We start from the raw sequence: 15651 nt of genomic DNA on the forward strand, positions 1-15651 counted from the left end.
AGAAAATCAAATAACCCCCTTAAAAAATGGGGCTCAGAACTGAACAAAGAATTCTCACCTGAGGAATACCGAATGGCAGAGAAACACCTGAAAAAATGTTCAACATCCTTAATCATCAGGGAAATGCAAATCAAAACAACCCTGAGATTCCACCTCACACCAGTCAGAATGGCTAAGATCAAAAATTCAGGTGACAGCAGATGCTGGCGAGGATGTGGAGAAAGAGGAACACTCCTCCATTGTTGGTGGGATTGCAGGCTTGTACAACCACTCTGGAAATCAGTCTGGCGGTTCCTCAGAAAATTGGACATAGTACTACCGGAGGATCCAGCAATACCTCTCCTGGGCATATATCCAGAAGAAGCCCCAACTGGTAAGAAGGACACATGCTCCACTATGTTCATAGCAGCCTTATTTATAATAGCCAGAAACTGGAAAGAACCCAGATGCCCCTCAACAGAGGAATGGATACAGAAAATGTGGTACATCTACACAATGGAGTACTACTCAGCTATTAAAAAGAATGAATTTATGAAATTCCTAGCCAAATGGATGGACCTGGAGAGCATCATCCTGAGTGAGGTAACACAATCACAAAGGAACTCACACAATATGTACTCACTGATAAGTGGATACTAGCCCAAAACCTAGGATACCCACGATATAAGATACAATTTCCTAAACACATGAAACTCAAGAAAAATGAAGACTGAAGTGTGGACACTATGCCCCTCCTTAGAAGTGGGAACAAAACACCCATGGAAGGAGTTACAGAAACAAAGTATGGAGCTGAGATGAAAGGATGGACCATGTAGAGACTGCCATATCCAGGGATCCACCCCATAATCAGCTTCCAAATGCTGACACCATTGCATACACTAGCAAGATTTTACTGAAAGGACCCAGATGTAGCTGTCTGCCGGGGCCTAGCAAACACAGAAGTGGATGCTCACAGTCAGCTAATGGATGGATCACAGGGCTCCCAATGGAGGAGCTAGAGAAAGTACCCAAGGAGCTAAAGGGATCTTCAACCCTATAGGTGGAACAACATTATGAACTAACCAGTACCCCTGAGCTCTTGACTCTAGCTGCATATGTATCAAAAGATGGCCTAGTTGGCCATCACTGGAAAGAGAGGCCCATTGGACACGCAGACTTTGTGTGCCCCGGTACAGGGGAACGCCAGGGCCAAAGGGGGGGAGTGGGTGGGTAGGGGAGTGGGGGTGGGTGGGTAAGGGGGACTTTTGGTATAGCATTGGAAATGTAAATGAGCTAAATACCTAATAAAAAATGGAAAAAAAAAATAAAATAAAATAAAATAAAATCTGTCTAAGGCGAAATTGTTGGATTAATAGCAATGGCAAAGGAGATTTCCAGAGCATCTCATACTGACTTTGTCATGTGGTTAGTAGTGGCGTTGCTTATGTAGAGCTATCATGTAAAGAGGCACACAGAGCAAGGAAATATACATATGTTCATTTTGAGGAGAAAAGGAGCACCAGGAGCTAAGTCCTAGCTTTTAAAGAAAAGACTGATGCTAAATGGAATAAGGGAGTGGTGATCAATCACAGGGCGTTCCCACCCAGCTAAGCTTCCAAGTTGTTAAAAGAAATTAAAGAAAATCTCACACAGTGAAGGAACCCATCAATTACAGAATCTGATGAAAATGTAACTAAAAGAGAGGGCAAAATTCTAACCCCAGCAATCAGCAGAACTTGGCAGCTTCAGCTATCTCCTGGTTCTGGCTTTAAAGTTAAGGATCTAAGAAAGAGGTTATAAAATCTCCCTCTACAACTAATCAGTGCTGCTGAAGCCAGGCATATGTCAGGAATGTCCCTGCATGAAGGCCTAGAGAAGCTATTGCATGAAGCTGAGAAGGTGAAATTTGGTTTGCCTTGCAGATGCCAAGATGCCAGACATGGGATAAAATCCAAGAAGAATTGGAGATGTGGTGCAGAATCAGAGAGAAGTACGTTACTATCAACAAAGCTGAAAGGAGTCAGTCTGAAGTGCACTTTGACATCAGACATGGTAATGCAGAATTTAGAGTTTTCTCATCTGGTTCTCAGTCTTGCTTTGGTCCATTATTTCCTCATATGCTCTCTTTCTCCCACTTTGCAATGGTAATATATTGGCGCTCTTTTATGCTGGAAATACATGTGATCTGCTATTTGATTTTGATTTTACAGTGACTTACAGAAGAGTGGCCCCTGCTGATCACACACTGCAGCACTTGGGAAAGTGGACCCTTCACCTTGCCTGGGCAGCATAGTAGACCTGACCCTGCATGTGGGAGCTGCAGGTGAGCTGCCCCCAACAGTATAAGCACAGGAGCCTGTTCTGCCTCTTGTCTCTTGGAATGTGGCTCAGACTCTGCCTCTTGCCCGCTGGGATGTGGTAAAGACAGCCCCTTCCTTTCCTCATGCCTTCATATCTATGCCAGGTGGGAGAGCTTGCCCTGTGGTCATGAGAGTGGGAGAACTGGCCATATCATTCACCAACTTCAAAACTTGGGACAGCTGGCCCTGCGCCTTGCCTAGCCACAGGGTAGAGCTGGCCTTGTTTGTGGTGGTTGCAAATGAGCCAGCCCTGTGTGTGTGGAAAGTAAGAGAGCTGGAGGGTTGACCAGCCCTGATACCTCTCAAGCCCAAATCCAGGGCTTTGAATTGGCCCACTGCAACACCTACCCTATCAATGAACCGCTTGAGTGCATGAAGTGGTTGGTCCTACAAATCTAAATCTACAGGCTCTCCATGACATAGGACAACAACAGGATATCCAAAAGGAGTCCTAATGAGGTTCCAGGACTGATAGAGTATCAGAAGTTAAAGGTTTAATACCAGGCCAATGAATCATTTTAATGAACATTTTCAAGGAAAGAAAGTGTTATAAACCAAAGGCTACATGGCAGGACACCCTACAAATTCCACAAATAGAGGTTGCAAGGAGAGAGGGTGGGTATGTGGGAAATGAATGGGATTGGGGTACATTGTGTGAAATTCCTAAAGAATCAATTAAAAATTTAAGAAAAGAAAAAAAAAAGAGAATCTCAGAAGAGACAGCGAAGTTTGAACTTTTAAACAGCATTGAGACTATGATAGAATATGGGGACTTTTAAAGTTGGACTTAATACACTTTTATATTTTATGATATGGTTACAAGTCTATGTGTATGGAGTATGGTGGTTTGAATGAGAATGCCCCCATAGGCTTATAATTGAATGCTTAGTCATCAAGAAGTGGCACTGCTTAGAAGGAATTAGAAGGCATGGACTTTTTGGAGCATCATGGGAGGTATGCTTTCAGATTTCAAAACCCCAAGGCAGGTCCATTGTCTCCTACTTCTGGCTTACTCTCCAAGCAGATGTAGAACCCTTAGCTACTCTCTAGACCTATGTCTGCTTACATGCTCTTATGCTATGATGATAATGAACTAAATCTCAGATACTGTAACCAAGCTCCAACTAAATACTCTTTTATAAGAATTGCTGTGGCCATGGGGTCTCTTTACATTGATGAACACTAAAACAGAGAGTGTCTTGACTATTAATCAATGGAGGGGGACCCAGCATACTGTGAATGTTCCTATTTCCTTGGATGATGGTCCCGGGCTATATGAGGAAGTTAGCTAAGCAAGAACCTAAAAATGAACTTGTAAGCAAGCCAGCAAACAGCCTCCATACATACAATTTGCAAAAAAAAAAAAAAAAAAAAAAAAAAAAAAGAAAAAAAGAAAAAAAATCCTGCCCTGACTTCCCTCAGTAATGAACCAGAAAATTAAGATAAATAAATTTCTTATTTCCTGCTGGGTAGTGGTTGTGCATGCCTTTAATCCCAGCACTTGGGAGGCAGAAGCAGGTGGATTTCTGAGTTCAAGGCCAGCCTGGTCTACAAAGTGAGTTCCAGGACAGCCAGGGCTACACAGAGAGACCCTGTCTTGAAAAAAAAATCTTATTTCCTGCGGAGATCTCAATCAGAGGATTGTATCAGAGCAACACAACGAAACTGGGATTATAGCCATATTTCAAGCTCCTGAAAACCAGACTTGGATAGGGGCTATATAAATTACTGACAGATATATACAATGTATATTCACTGTTATGAAATAGAAGAAACCCTAGCAAAGCCACCATTAAATCTGTGAATGTGTTTTTGAAGTATCCCACTCTATTGCCAGGTTGGCACTTTTCTTGCCATAAATGGCTTCAGAATCCCTATTATATCAGCATTGTTCTAACTTTTAGCAGTGATGTGTTCATCTGACTTAATAATTTTTAATTTTTTTTTCTCACTAAAATTTCTCATAAATGTTTAAAGTATTTCTATACTTAAGATGATACTTTATTGTTTATTCAAATTTCAATGCGAATCTTCCATGGCAGATACCAGATAAGCAAAGAAATAGCCAGATAACTTTTCCATTTGTTTCACTAATGAATAAGTCCAAAGTGAACCGCCACTGGCTGTATTTGGGTAAAATGGTCTGACGACATATCCTTCAATTACATGTTCATGTGGTTTTCTCATCACGTTTTTTTTTTTCTAACTTTACGATGTGCTAGTATTCATTTATGTTTCGATGACTAAAGAATCAAGAAAATTATATTGCTCTTGTGACCGATGTTTTATTCTTTCAACTAGAAGACTAAATAGCAAATTTTAGTTTAAATTCTCCATGCTAGTAGGCATTGTCTACACTGTAGCATCCAGTGGTTAATCAACTAAAGGATTATATGTTGCAAACACTTAAATTATTTTTTCTGAAATATCATTGAAGATATGACATAAGTAAATCCACAAATTTCCATTTTCAAGAAATGTAAGATAGTAATTAGCAGAGTCATTGCTTTATTTTGTTTACATGTTCATGTATGTGTGGAGACCAGAGAGAAACTTTGTTCATAACTCTACAGACATTGTCCACCTTTAGTTTTGATCAGAGTTCTCCTACTGGGACCTGAAGCTTACTGATAAGGCTAGGCAGGCCAATGAATGAACTCCAGGTATATACCCATCTCAGCCTACCCACCTGTAGAATTACAACTACACTTAACCATGTTCAATGATTTTTCCACATGGTGCCTAAGAGTCTAACTCCGGTTCTTATACTTGTTATCATACTATCTCCTAACCAAATTATCTCCCCATCATCCAAGATTTACTTTTCTGAAAAGAAACATTCTAAATATGTATCATTTGTTTTAGTGGATGGGTTTCAGAGAAGATGTAATTTTTGATTATGATGGACACATGTTGGCATCGTTGTTTCAAAGGCATTTGCTCCTTCCTAGTCCTATATCAAGCATCCTACTCACAGCGATCATCTCCTAATTACTCATCTCTCTTTCTACTCCTTTTACCTCTGGAGTCTGCCTTTATATCCTTGGTTCCATTACTGAAGTTCCTGTAATTATCACTAATAAATTCTCAAAGCTCTGCTCTCTTCAGTTCAACTAATTCCTTAGATCAAGAACCGAGTTCTTGGTGATTTCTCTCTTAAACACAAAGCATCCATTACAATCTAGGAACGGCAAGTGTATTACAGAGCATTAGACTTATATAGCCAGTATTGAAACGCTTGACAATTTATTTGGAAAAGTGTCCATGGAAAACATTACTGTCATCACTCACGTTTTTCTACGCTGTGAGACAGAACAAAAGTAAGTAAATTTGCAATTGTGCCTTTTGAAAGGTAGCCCCAGGCTTCCTTTGTTATTTAAACTTTCATCATCTTCATTGTATCACTTTCCTATTGAGTAACCCCTCACCTACTTTGTAAATATTATGTATGTGCGTCTGACTAATTAAAGGCTTATCTTTGATTTACATTGCATCATGGTACTTGATTACCATTGTGTTGTACAACCATAGTTCTTACATGAAAGAACAGTGTGTACTTTGCTTCTCCTTAAGGACAATAATAACCCCAACCTAACTATAGCCTAAAGCAAAGATTTAATTGTTTCTTTGCATTCCAAGTCTAATGTAGAGAAACACATCTTTGCATATATTCTTCCTGATAGTAGAAATCTAACATTGTTTTATGTGTTTTTTTTTCTCCCTTCATGCTGACCATTTTGCCCTTCTGTTCTCCAACCTTGCTGCCTCACTGGGGGTGGGGAGACATTTTTCTTTGTGAAATTGTATTTCTTCACATCTACATTGCCAGTCTACTATTGAGGAATGATTGACTAGTAACTATACCTTTACATTTCTTTTTACCTACTTGTTGAATGACAAATCCTTAAGTGAGATACTTTACAAAGAACTTTTCTTGTAATGAAACAAGGCTTATTTTCCATGGTTAATCTAAAAAATCCTATCGCATTAAGGAGATGTTCCATTCCCACCCTACCCAAAACTAGACTCTGAATTATGATGAACGGTAAGCATAGCCCCTCCACCTGGATTTCTTTGGCTAGGAGAGCAGTAGACTTGTTGGGGGAAAGGTAAAGTTGTTCTCATTGTGGTTATTATAAAAAAGATTCTTACCTGTGCCATTAATCATGTCGCAATAGCTTGGCCAATAGGACAAATTCCTTAGGAATAAAAGAAAGAAGATGAATAAATACTCTTATTTCAAAAACACCATATTCACATTACTCTTTCAACTTTGAAACACTACTTTCATCAACATAATAAAGAATAGAGGTGCTGACAGCAAAGACTTAATAAACATTCCACCTCACTTAATCCATGATCGTTTGATCCCCTAACCTTATTGTTATGAAGGAAGTACTGGGTAACTTAAGAGGACAGACATGAACTTAAACAGCTAAATGGCAAGCTCATAGAAACTACTCAGATAGACATGGTTCTGGAAGAGAATAAGAGAACTGTAGATCTCCAAGCAGGAATTGGTTTCCTTGGGAGAAATGAATTATGTGGTAAATTGTTCAGTGTTCATCCTGATAGAAGAAAGGTACTAAAAACATTCCTGAAATGAATGCCATATAGAAGTGGGAAGAAAAAAAGGAAAAGAAGGAGCGAGCACAGTATCAAGCATTTGGAATCAGAGAATTCGAAATATGTAAATATGTAATGTTGACTTTATCCTCATTGTACTTTTAACAAGTTTTGTATTTTTCCCATTTTAGCATTATCAGAGATCCATATTAGAATGAGACAGGACTTATTTATCTTTTGTTATCTAAATTATGTGTATTTATATATGGGAGAGATTTAAAATATTAGCATTAAATCTCTATTAATCTTTTTTAGTCATTTGAATGAGAAAAAAAATTTAACGGTGTCTACCCCTAAAAAAGTCTACTAGGATATCAAAATACACTGTGGATTAATTTATTTAAAGGAAGCGGTGCTAGTTATACTCAGCCAAAACACATGCAGTTAAATCAACTGCATGACCCAACAACCTCAATTATTCGTTTACTCCTGCTACTTATTAGGTTTCTTTATATTTTAGTGATACCAAAAATTAGGCCTCTTTCGATGAATTATCAGGAACTGAGGCACAGAAAAATATAGGTTCATAAACCTATTGTGTTCTTTCACCTTTTCAAATGTGATATATTGTATATTGTGTTAATCTACCTTGAAATACTAATTTCATTTTCTATCAATAGAAAAAAGTTGGCATGGCAGTAAATTTGTTAAAGTGCATGAAATCACTTTAAACACTTATCTGTTTTGATTCATTTGGAAAATGTTGTAATGTATATTTTTTCATACATTCATTTTAAAAAAGCACAATATATTTGCCTACCTCATAGATTATATTGGTGTTTTAATTTGTTATCACTTAATTGTATGGATGTGCTATAATGTTAGATGTGCTGCAGGGGAAATATTAACTGCATTTTTCTGACAAAGAGAACCTATGAATAAAGGCAAAGATTTTATGTGTTCATACTGCTGACTGTCAATCAGGCTAGTTAGGAACAAGATGGTGGCATGAAGAGCTTCATGTCTGGCAAAAAAGGAAAAAAAAAAAAGATGCCAAGATTGCTCTTTAGCCATGTCTTTTTTATAGGTCAGCACTTGTGCATTAAAAGTAATAGTAAAGTAATACAAATAGCATATTAAAATACCCTAGTCTGTCTGTCTGTCTGTGTCTGTCTGTCTGTCTTTCACTCTTACGTAGTGTGTTTCTCTCTAATTTTTCTGCTTCTGTTTCTCTGTGTCTCTCTACTTCTCTCTCTCTCTCTCTCTCTCTCTCTCTCTCTCTCTCTCTCACACACACACACATACACACACACACACATACACACACACACACACACACATACACACACACACATACACACACACACACACACACACACACACACACATACACACACACACACACACACATTACTTACCTTTTCCCTTTATAGGACTCAATTATGGCAACTTTGCTTATGTTATCCTTTCCATTGAAAACTTTATAAACTCCATCTACAGTGTCATTGTACTGAAAAAAATATGAATAAAAGAATTACTCATGGATCAAGTTTTATTTACCATGTCATAACATATATGTAACTTACACATTTTTCAGAAAGGGGTCATTCAGAACCATTTTTTATCATTTGTGATATATAATACAATATGAGTTTTACATTTTGAGCTTTAAGTATTTTAATGTTAGAATATAAAAATTGCCTACAAATAAGTGTTATATGCTCACACAAAATATAAGAGAATAAGTAACCATGGCTATAGGTACCTTCCCAGCATTGCATGAATTAACCAGCTGCAATGGTTTGGTTAAATAAAATTGACTCTAACTCCTTCCAGCTTTTCTGTTAATATTTAACTAATATACCACTGGATAATCTGATGCATTAGCAACGAGGAATTGGAAAATGTAAGCAGTATTGCGACCCAGTGTCAGACTATATAGTGAGACTTGGTTAAACTGTCTCACTCTCATCCCATTAGGAATCCAAACCTTAAAAGCTGAAACGCCCTACAGCAAGGAGTCTACATCCTCTTTATCCCCAAACTGCCATTCTGTGAAGCTGTCTGGCAGTCCTCGCTAAGTGCAGCTTGCTCAATACCTCAAGGGAACATTCACAGTAACCTTTTAATTGAAATTTTACTAAAATTATAGCTCTAGAAAATGAGAAAAGCTATGATCAACATGTTTGATTTTGAATACAAAGACATACTAACCTTGATTCTTTAGAAAAAAATAAAATTAAATCCAATTTATAAATATTTACATATTTACAAATGAATTTTCAATTTTCTATAAGAATAAAATTTGATTAATTTTTAAATTAAAATTAATTTAGTCAAATATATTAAGTAATTTTTCACTATAAAAATTGACAGCATGTAAAATTTAGACTTTAAAAATAATGAATTATATGTTCTCAGATTAACTAGTAAGGAAATATGCAAAACAATAAATGTTTCTATTAACACTTGATTTATATACTTAAAAATATAGCAATCATTTATATTTGGTACTTACAGGATAAAACACACCAACTGTGGTACTTATAGGATATGGAACCAAACTGAGGAATGGATCTTTGTAACCCCACAAGAGTTCTTTCAAAGATCTTGTTTGGAACATAGAAGACTTGGACTTTTTTATAAGAGAGTTGAGCACAACTTGAACAAATGAATTTTGGTAGATATGTGGTGCAGCCTACAATAAAAAAATAATCAGTATCTGAGAAGTAAGTCCATTATATTTCTTAAATAAATTGATTAAATATAACAATCAAGTTCAATTAAAATCAAAATAAACATTCAAAATCTGACAAATCCTGCCTAGTCTAAAATTATAATTTCTGCCATTTTTCTAATCCCTTATAGGATTACTTTTTTAAAGAGCTGGTTTTAAATGAGACTAATCAATCAATTAAGTCAATTGATTAGGCTGATTGGGTCATCTATCCAGATAACAAAATAGCATGAAACATGGTTTTTATGAAGTTGTAAAACAACTAAGGCCAAATGATTAAGGTTCATATGCGATTGTGAGAGGCTCTGAAATGGTCCAAGCAACTGCTACTATGCACTCACTGCTACAGCCAGATTCAGAACTGTGAAGTTGTCATCCTCTGTTCCAACAGACAGTGAAGGCTCAAAGATGGCTCCATTGGGCTGTACAAAAGACACAGTGTGGTCCTCGGGGTCCTGAGTTATATTTTCCTTGGCTAGATAACGAACTCTGAAATAAACAGAAGTCAACAAAATGAGGGGGGGTCAAAATCCTGAGTAACAAATATCTCAATTCCTTCAACAAATACTATTTTGAACTCAGAACAAATCACAATTTACACTAACAGAATTTCATGGTAAATGATTAGCTAGTGAGACATCTCTGGCAAAGGTTGTTAAACCTGGAATAGGAAAGTAGAATAGAATGAGCTGAGTTAGAATAGACATGGGGCTTTGGACTGGGTAAAGTGGAGTGGGTTGAAAACTCATTTTGGTAGCAATTCCATGTGGTGGTCTAAGTAAATGTAAATATACATAAGAAGGACTAAAAGTAGCAAGTTTAAAATACTGAAGATCATGATAATGTGGTTTGAGAACTGTAAGTGCTTGAGTGTTGTTTAATTAAAGAGAGAAAAAGTTGGTGAGAATAAAAGGCACAAAGTGAGATTTCAGACATACAAGGGCAGCATAACCAAACAGCCATCTTTATCCTGAGGTATAGAGGGTCAGAGAGTAGGAATATATTTTTCATATTAGAAAGATCTCTCCAAGTGTGTAGTCTATCCAGCCTACATGTGGTTAAGTACATTCATGAAACCACCATTAAGCAACCAAAAGGCATTTCCAATTTAAAGGGATCCAGACCGAACTCTGTTCCTTCATTTTACACATAGAGTTCTTAGTTCCTTTTTTTTTTCCGTTTTTTTCCGAGACAGGGTTTCTCTGTGTAGCCCTGGCTGTCCTGGAACTCACTCTGCATACCAGGCTGGCCTCAAACTCAGAAACCCGCCTGCCTCTGCCTCCCAAGTGCTGCGATCAAAGGCGTGCGCCACCACAGCCCGGCTGAGTTCTTAAGTTCTTAATCTCTTGCCTTTAACACTTGTAATAGTTTTCATCACTGTGTTAAATGATGATTGCATTGTAGAAAAAGATTTTGTCGGTACAAAGCAGACATTAAAATGAAATAGGGTAGATCTCACTCAGCACATTAATCTATTGCTGGATATCAATTATAAGAGCTGAGTTACAACTACACTATTGAAAAACCATGAGCCTACAAGTTTGATAGGCAACTTTGCATTCTTATCAGATACAGATTATGGGTCCCCATAAACATAATGAGTTTGGGGTAAGTTCGGTATTTTCTTACTTTTTGGTATGTTTTAAGTCAGGCTTAAACTAAGCAGTTCAAATAAGTACAAAGGTGGGCCAGGACACCTGGCTCTCAGTGCTTCATGAAATAACCATATTATTTAAAAACATGCTCATGGTCTAAAGGACAGGAACAGTATTTTAATAGATGCTGTGCAAAGCTTTATCATTTATACTCTGTTGAGTAAGATGCTCAAGCAACCTAACAAATCTGAAACAACCCAAGGCACCAAATTTCTAGTAATGCCTGCACACAAAATATCTATTTTAAAATTAAAATACCTACTAATACTGATTCAAGTAAGGCTACAGAAATTTCAGAGATTTCAATGCAGGTATGACTAAGTGAAACTAAAGCTAAATCAGATTCATTTTTTTCCCTAAATGGCACTTACAACATCAAACCAGTAGATGGCGCTCAGGAAGAGAAAAAATCAGTAAAACATGTCTTAGGAAAGCTCTTATGAAAGAGGAAAATCACTCAGATTTTAAAATTAAAAAAGAAAAATGGATGTCTTCGGATGTATTGGTTAACAAGATCAAGGGCAACACCTTTTTTCACATGGTTACATGATGCCTTTATTACCATTCTTGGCAAAGAACATAAAATTTAAAATGTAAGATATCTAGAAGGAACTCCATAAACTCATAAATTGAGATATAATTTTGATATTAAACCATGCGATTTTATGCTTCGATCATGTCTTATGATGTCAATTACCGCTTCATCAATATCGTCTTCACAGTCATTAGCCAAATCAAACAGCGGCTCTGTTGTATGGGGCATATTTTTCTATAGCCTCAATTTAAAATGGATTCAGAGTGTCGTCACTGGCATGTCATGCTCGCCCCTAACACATAGAAGAACCTCAACATAGTATACATTTTTTTTTAGGATTTCTTAAATCTGATCTTCATTTGAGGCACCTAGGCAAGCTAAAGGAACTCCAGTTTGATGATCCCATGAGACAAGAAGCATACTTCGTCAAGGACAGTTAGAAATTGCCATGTGAAGGAGAACTTGCTGTCTGTGAATTGTACCTATAATTCCTGCTTCTTCCCAGCTTTCTTTGTTGCCTTCACAAGCGAAACAGATATATTTAATTTATCCCCATTCAGTTCCATACAGAAATAGGCTATAAGGTGTAGGAATAAATCCTATAGTGTGTGTGTATACATATATACATATACATATATAACATATATACGGTGTGTATATTATATATGTATGTGCTTTAATGGAGAATATAACTAGGCTAAATTGGTATGTTTACAGTCAATGTAGCTTCACAAATACTTTAAAAGCAAAAATCATTATCTCTAAGCAAACAAAAATCAAACATTAAAACATAAACCAGAGAATCACTATCCTTAAATGAGAGAGATATTCATGAAAGATCCTTAAATAATAAGTTAAATTCTTAAATAATAAAATATAAATTCTAATAACTCTCCTCTTCTCCTTATCATTGGTTGTTTTTTTCATGTTATACCTCTTAGGTATATATTTTAAATTTTATTTCTTAGGACTTATAATGGACTACAGATTTCATAGGTATAAACTATACCAATACATTTCTTCATATTTCTTATATCATGATATTCACATTATATTTTGCTAGTAAGTAATTATAATATCATGAAAAACATTTTCTTTTGCAGTAACAAAAACAGTCTTCTTTGGCAAAATTGTACATTGTTACAGGTATTTCAGGAAATAGAAGACTATTAAAACATGCAGTTCATAAATCATATGGTGGTAGAGAAGGCATAACCCTTATAACAACAATTGATATCTCTTCATAATTTGGAGAACTGAATTTTAATTCAGAAATATGCTTTGGAGAGAATAAAAAATGTACAATCCTACAATGTTCAAACCATAGTGAAACTGTGGATTATGAGATGAAGAAGGAATATAATAAGCTACTACATAAGCTCATCGTGTGGCAGAAGTGGTTGGGTTCTACCTTGAGATGAAGTCACTACACACATAAAGGATGACTGATTGTTTCCCTACATGTATTTATTCAAGATTCCACCTATAACTTTATTAAATAAAAGTGTATCAGAGCAAAATATTATGTTTTAAATTGCTATTTAAGCTAGGCAGTGGTGGTGCACACATTTAATCCCAGCACTTGGGAGGCAGAGGCAGAGGCAGAGGCAGAGGCATAGGCAGAGAGGCAGAGGCATAGGCAGAGAGGCAGAGGCATAGGCAGAGAGGCAGAGAGGCAGAGAGGCAGAGAGGCAGAGAGGCAGAGAGGCAGAGAGGCAGAGAGGCAGAGAGGCAGAGAGGCAGAGAGGCAGAGAGGCAGAGAGGCAGAGAGGCAGAGAGGCAGAGAGGCAGAGAGGCAGAGAGGCAGAGAGGCAGAGAGGCAGAGAGGCAGAGAGGCAGAGAGGCAGAGAGGCAGAGAGGCAGAGAGGCAGAGAGGCAGAGAGGCAGAGAGGCAGAGAGGCAGAGAGGCAGAGAGGCAGAGGCAGAGGCAGGCAGATTTCTTCTTCTTCTTCTTTTTTTTTTAACAAATTGTGTTTTGTTTATTTGTTTGTTTGTTTGTTACAAAATATTTTTATTAGGTATTTTCCTCATTTACATTTCCAATGCTATCCCAAAAGTCCCCCATACCCTCCCCCCCACTCCCCACCCACCCACTCCCACTTCTTGGCCCTGGCGTTCCCCTGTACTGAGGCATACAAAGTTTGCATGACCAATGGGCCTCTCTTTCCACTGATGGCCTACTAGGCCACCTTTTGATACATATGCAGCTAGAGACACGAGCTCTGGGGGATACTGGTTAGTTCATATTGTTGTTCCACCTATAGGGTTGCAGATCCCTTTAGCTCCTTGGTTACTTTCTCTAGCTCCTCCATTGGGGGCCCTGTGATCCATCCAATAGCTGACTGTGAGCATCCACTTCTGTGTTTGTTAGGCCCCGGCATAGTCTCACAAGAGACAGCTATATCTGGGTCCTTTCAGCAAAATCTTGCTAGTGTATGCAATGGAGTCAGCGTTTGGAAGCTTATTATGGGATGGATCCCTGGATATGGCAGTCTCTAGATGGTCCATCCTTTCGTCTCAGCTCCAAACTTTGTCTCTGTAACTCCTTCCATGGGTGTTTTGTTCCCAATTCTAAGAAGGGGCAAGTATTACCGGAGGATCCCACAATACCTTTCCTGAGCATATATTCAGAAGATGTTCCAACCGGTAAGAAGGACACATGCTCCACTATGTTCATAGCAGCCTTATTTATAGTAGCCAGAAGCTGGAAAGAACCCAGATGCCCCTCAACAGAGGAATGGATACAGAAAATGTGGTATATTTACACAATGGAGTACTACTCAGCTATTAAAAAGAATGAATTTATGAAATTCCTAGGCAAATGGATGGACCTGGAGGGCATCATCCTGAGTGAGGTAACCCAATCACAAAAGAACTCACACCGTATGTACTCACTGATAAGTGGATATTAGCCCAGAAACTTAGAATATCAAAGATATAAGATACAATTTGCTAAACACATGAAACTCAAGAAGCAGTAAGACCAAAGGCAGGCAGATTTCTGAGTTCAAGGCCAGCCTGGTCTACAGAGTGAGTTCCAGCACAGTCAGGGCTATACAGAGATACTCTGTCTTGAAAAAAACCAATAAATAAATAAATAAATTGCTACTGAAGTCTCAACACATAGCTGACCTCAACACTTAGTAGGAACTACAACTATGCAAAATCATTTTAGCTCTGTGGTTTCAAAACTGAGTATGTATCTGAATCACACAAAGAAGTTTAAAATGCAGAAAGTTTAAAACCAGTACTTGCTGTACTGGTTGATGGGTGTTGCTATACTTTCTGGCCTAGAAGCCATACCAGGATGATCACAGAAGTAAGATACCGGTTTCATTCTAAGATATCATCATGTATTCATAAAATTCTCAGCATGCCAACTGCACAGTTTGGGACATGACAGAAGTGTCATATAAAACCATAAGTTTTTGAGGAGGGGAGTTATTTTTGTTTGTTTGTTTTAATATTTTTATTAGGTATTTTCCTCATTTACATTTCCAATGCTATCCCAAAAGTCCCCCATACCCTCCCCCCTACTCCCCTACCCACCCACTCCCACTTTTTGGCCCTGGCATTCCCCTGTACTGGGGCATATAAAGTTTGCAAGTCCAATGGGCCTCTCTTTCCAGTGATGGTCGACTAGGCCATCCTTTGATACGAGGAGGGGAGTTATTTAATAGCTTTAAAATGATAATAAAGTCTACATTTCTTTTTCATATGATATATGATAACACTTGGGTAGCACATATAGATAGAATCTAAATCTATAGACTAAGATTCTTTACTTGTAGGGAAAACATTTTGATGTGAATTTTGTTG

At 37.6% G+C, this 15651-nt stretch overlaps 1 protein-coding gene across 12 annotated transcripts in view; it reads right to left on the reverse strand.

Moving 5' to 3' along the window:
* Positions 1 to 15651, reverse strand: part of Cd36 (CD36 molecule) — a 107270-nt gene that overhangs the window by 23000 nt on the left and 68619 nt on the right. For all 12 annotated transcript variants that reach the window (NM_001159558.1, NM_001159556.1, NM_001159557.1 and 9 more), the window contains 4 exons: positions 9984 to 10131; positions 9424 to 9603; positions 8324 to 8415; positions 6492 to 6538 (listed from right to left, as the gene is read on the reverse strand). In NM_001159558.1, the coding sequence (NP_001153030.1) occupies positions 6492 to 6538; positions 8324 to 8415; positions 9424 to 9603; positions 9984 to 10131 (467 nt within the window). The remainder of the gene's footprint in view (positions 1 to 6491; positions 6539 to 8323; positions 8416 to 9423; positions 9604 to 9983; positions 10132 to 15651) is intronic.

This window comes from Mus musculus, chromosome 5 (assembly GCF_000001635.26).
Source record: "Mus musculus strain C57BL/6J chromosome 5, GRCm38.p6 C57BL/6J".
In the NCBI taxonomy this organism is placed as follows: Eukaryota; Metazoa; Chordata; class Mammalia; order Rodentia; family Muridae; genus Mus; species Mus musculus.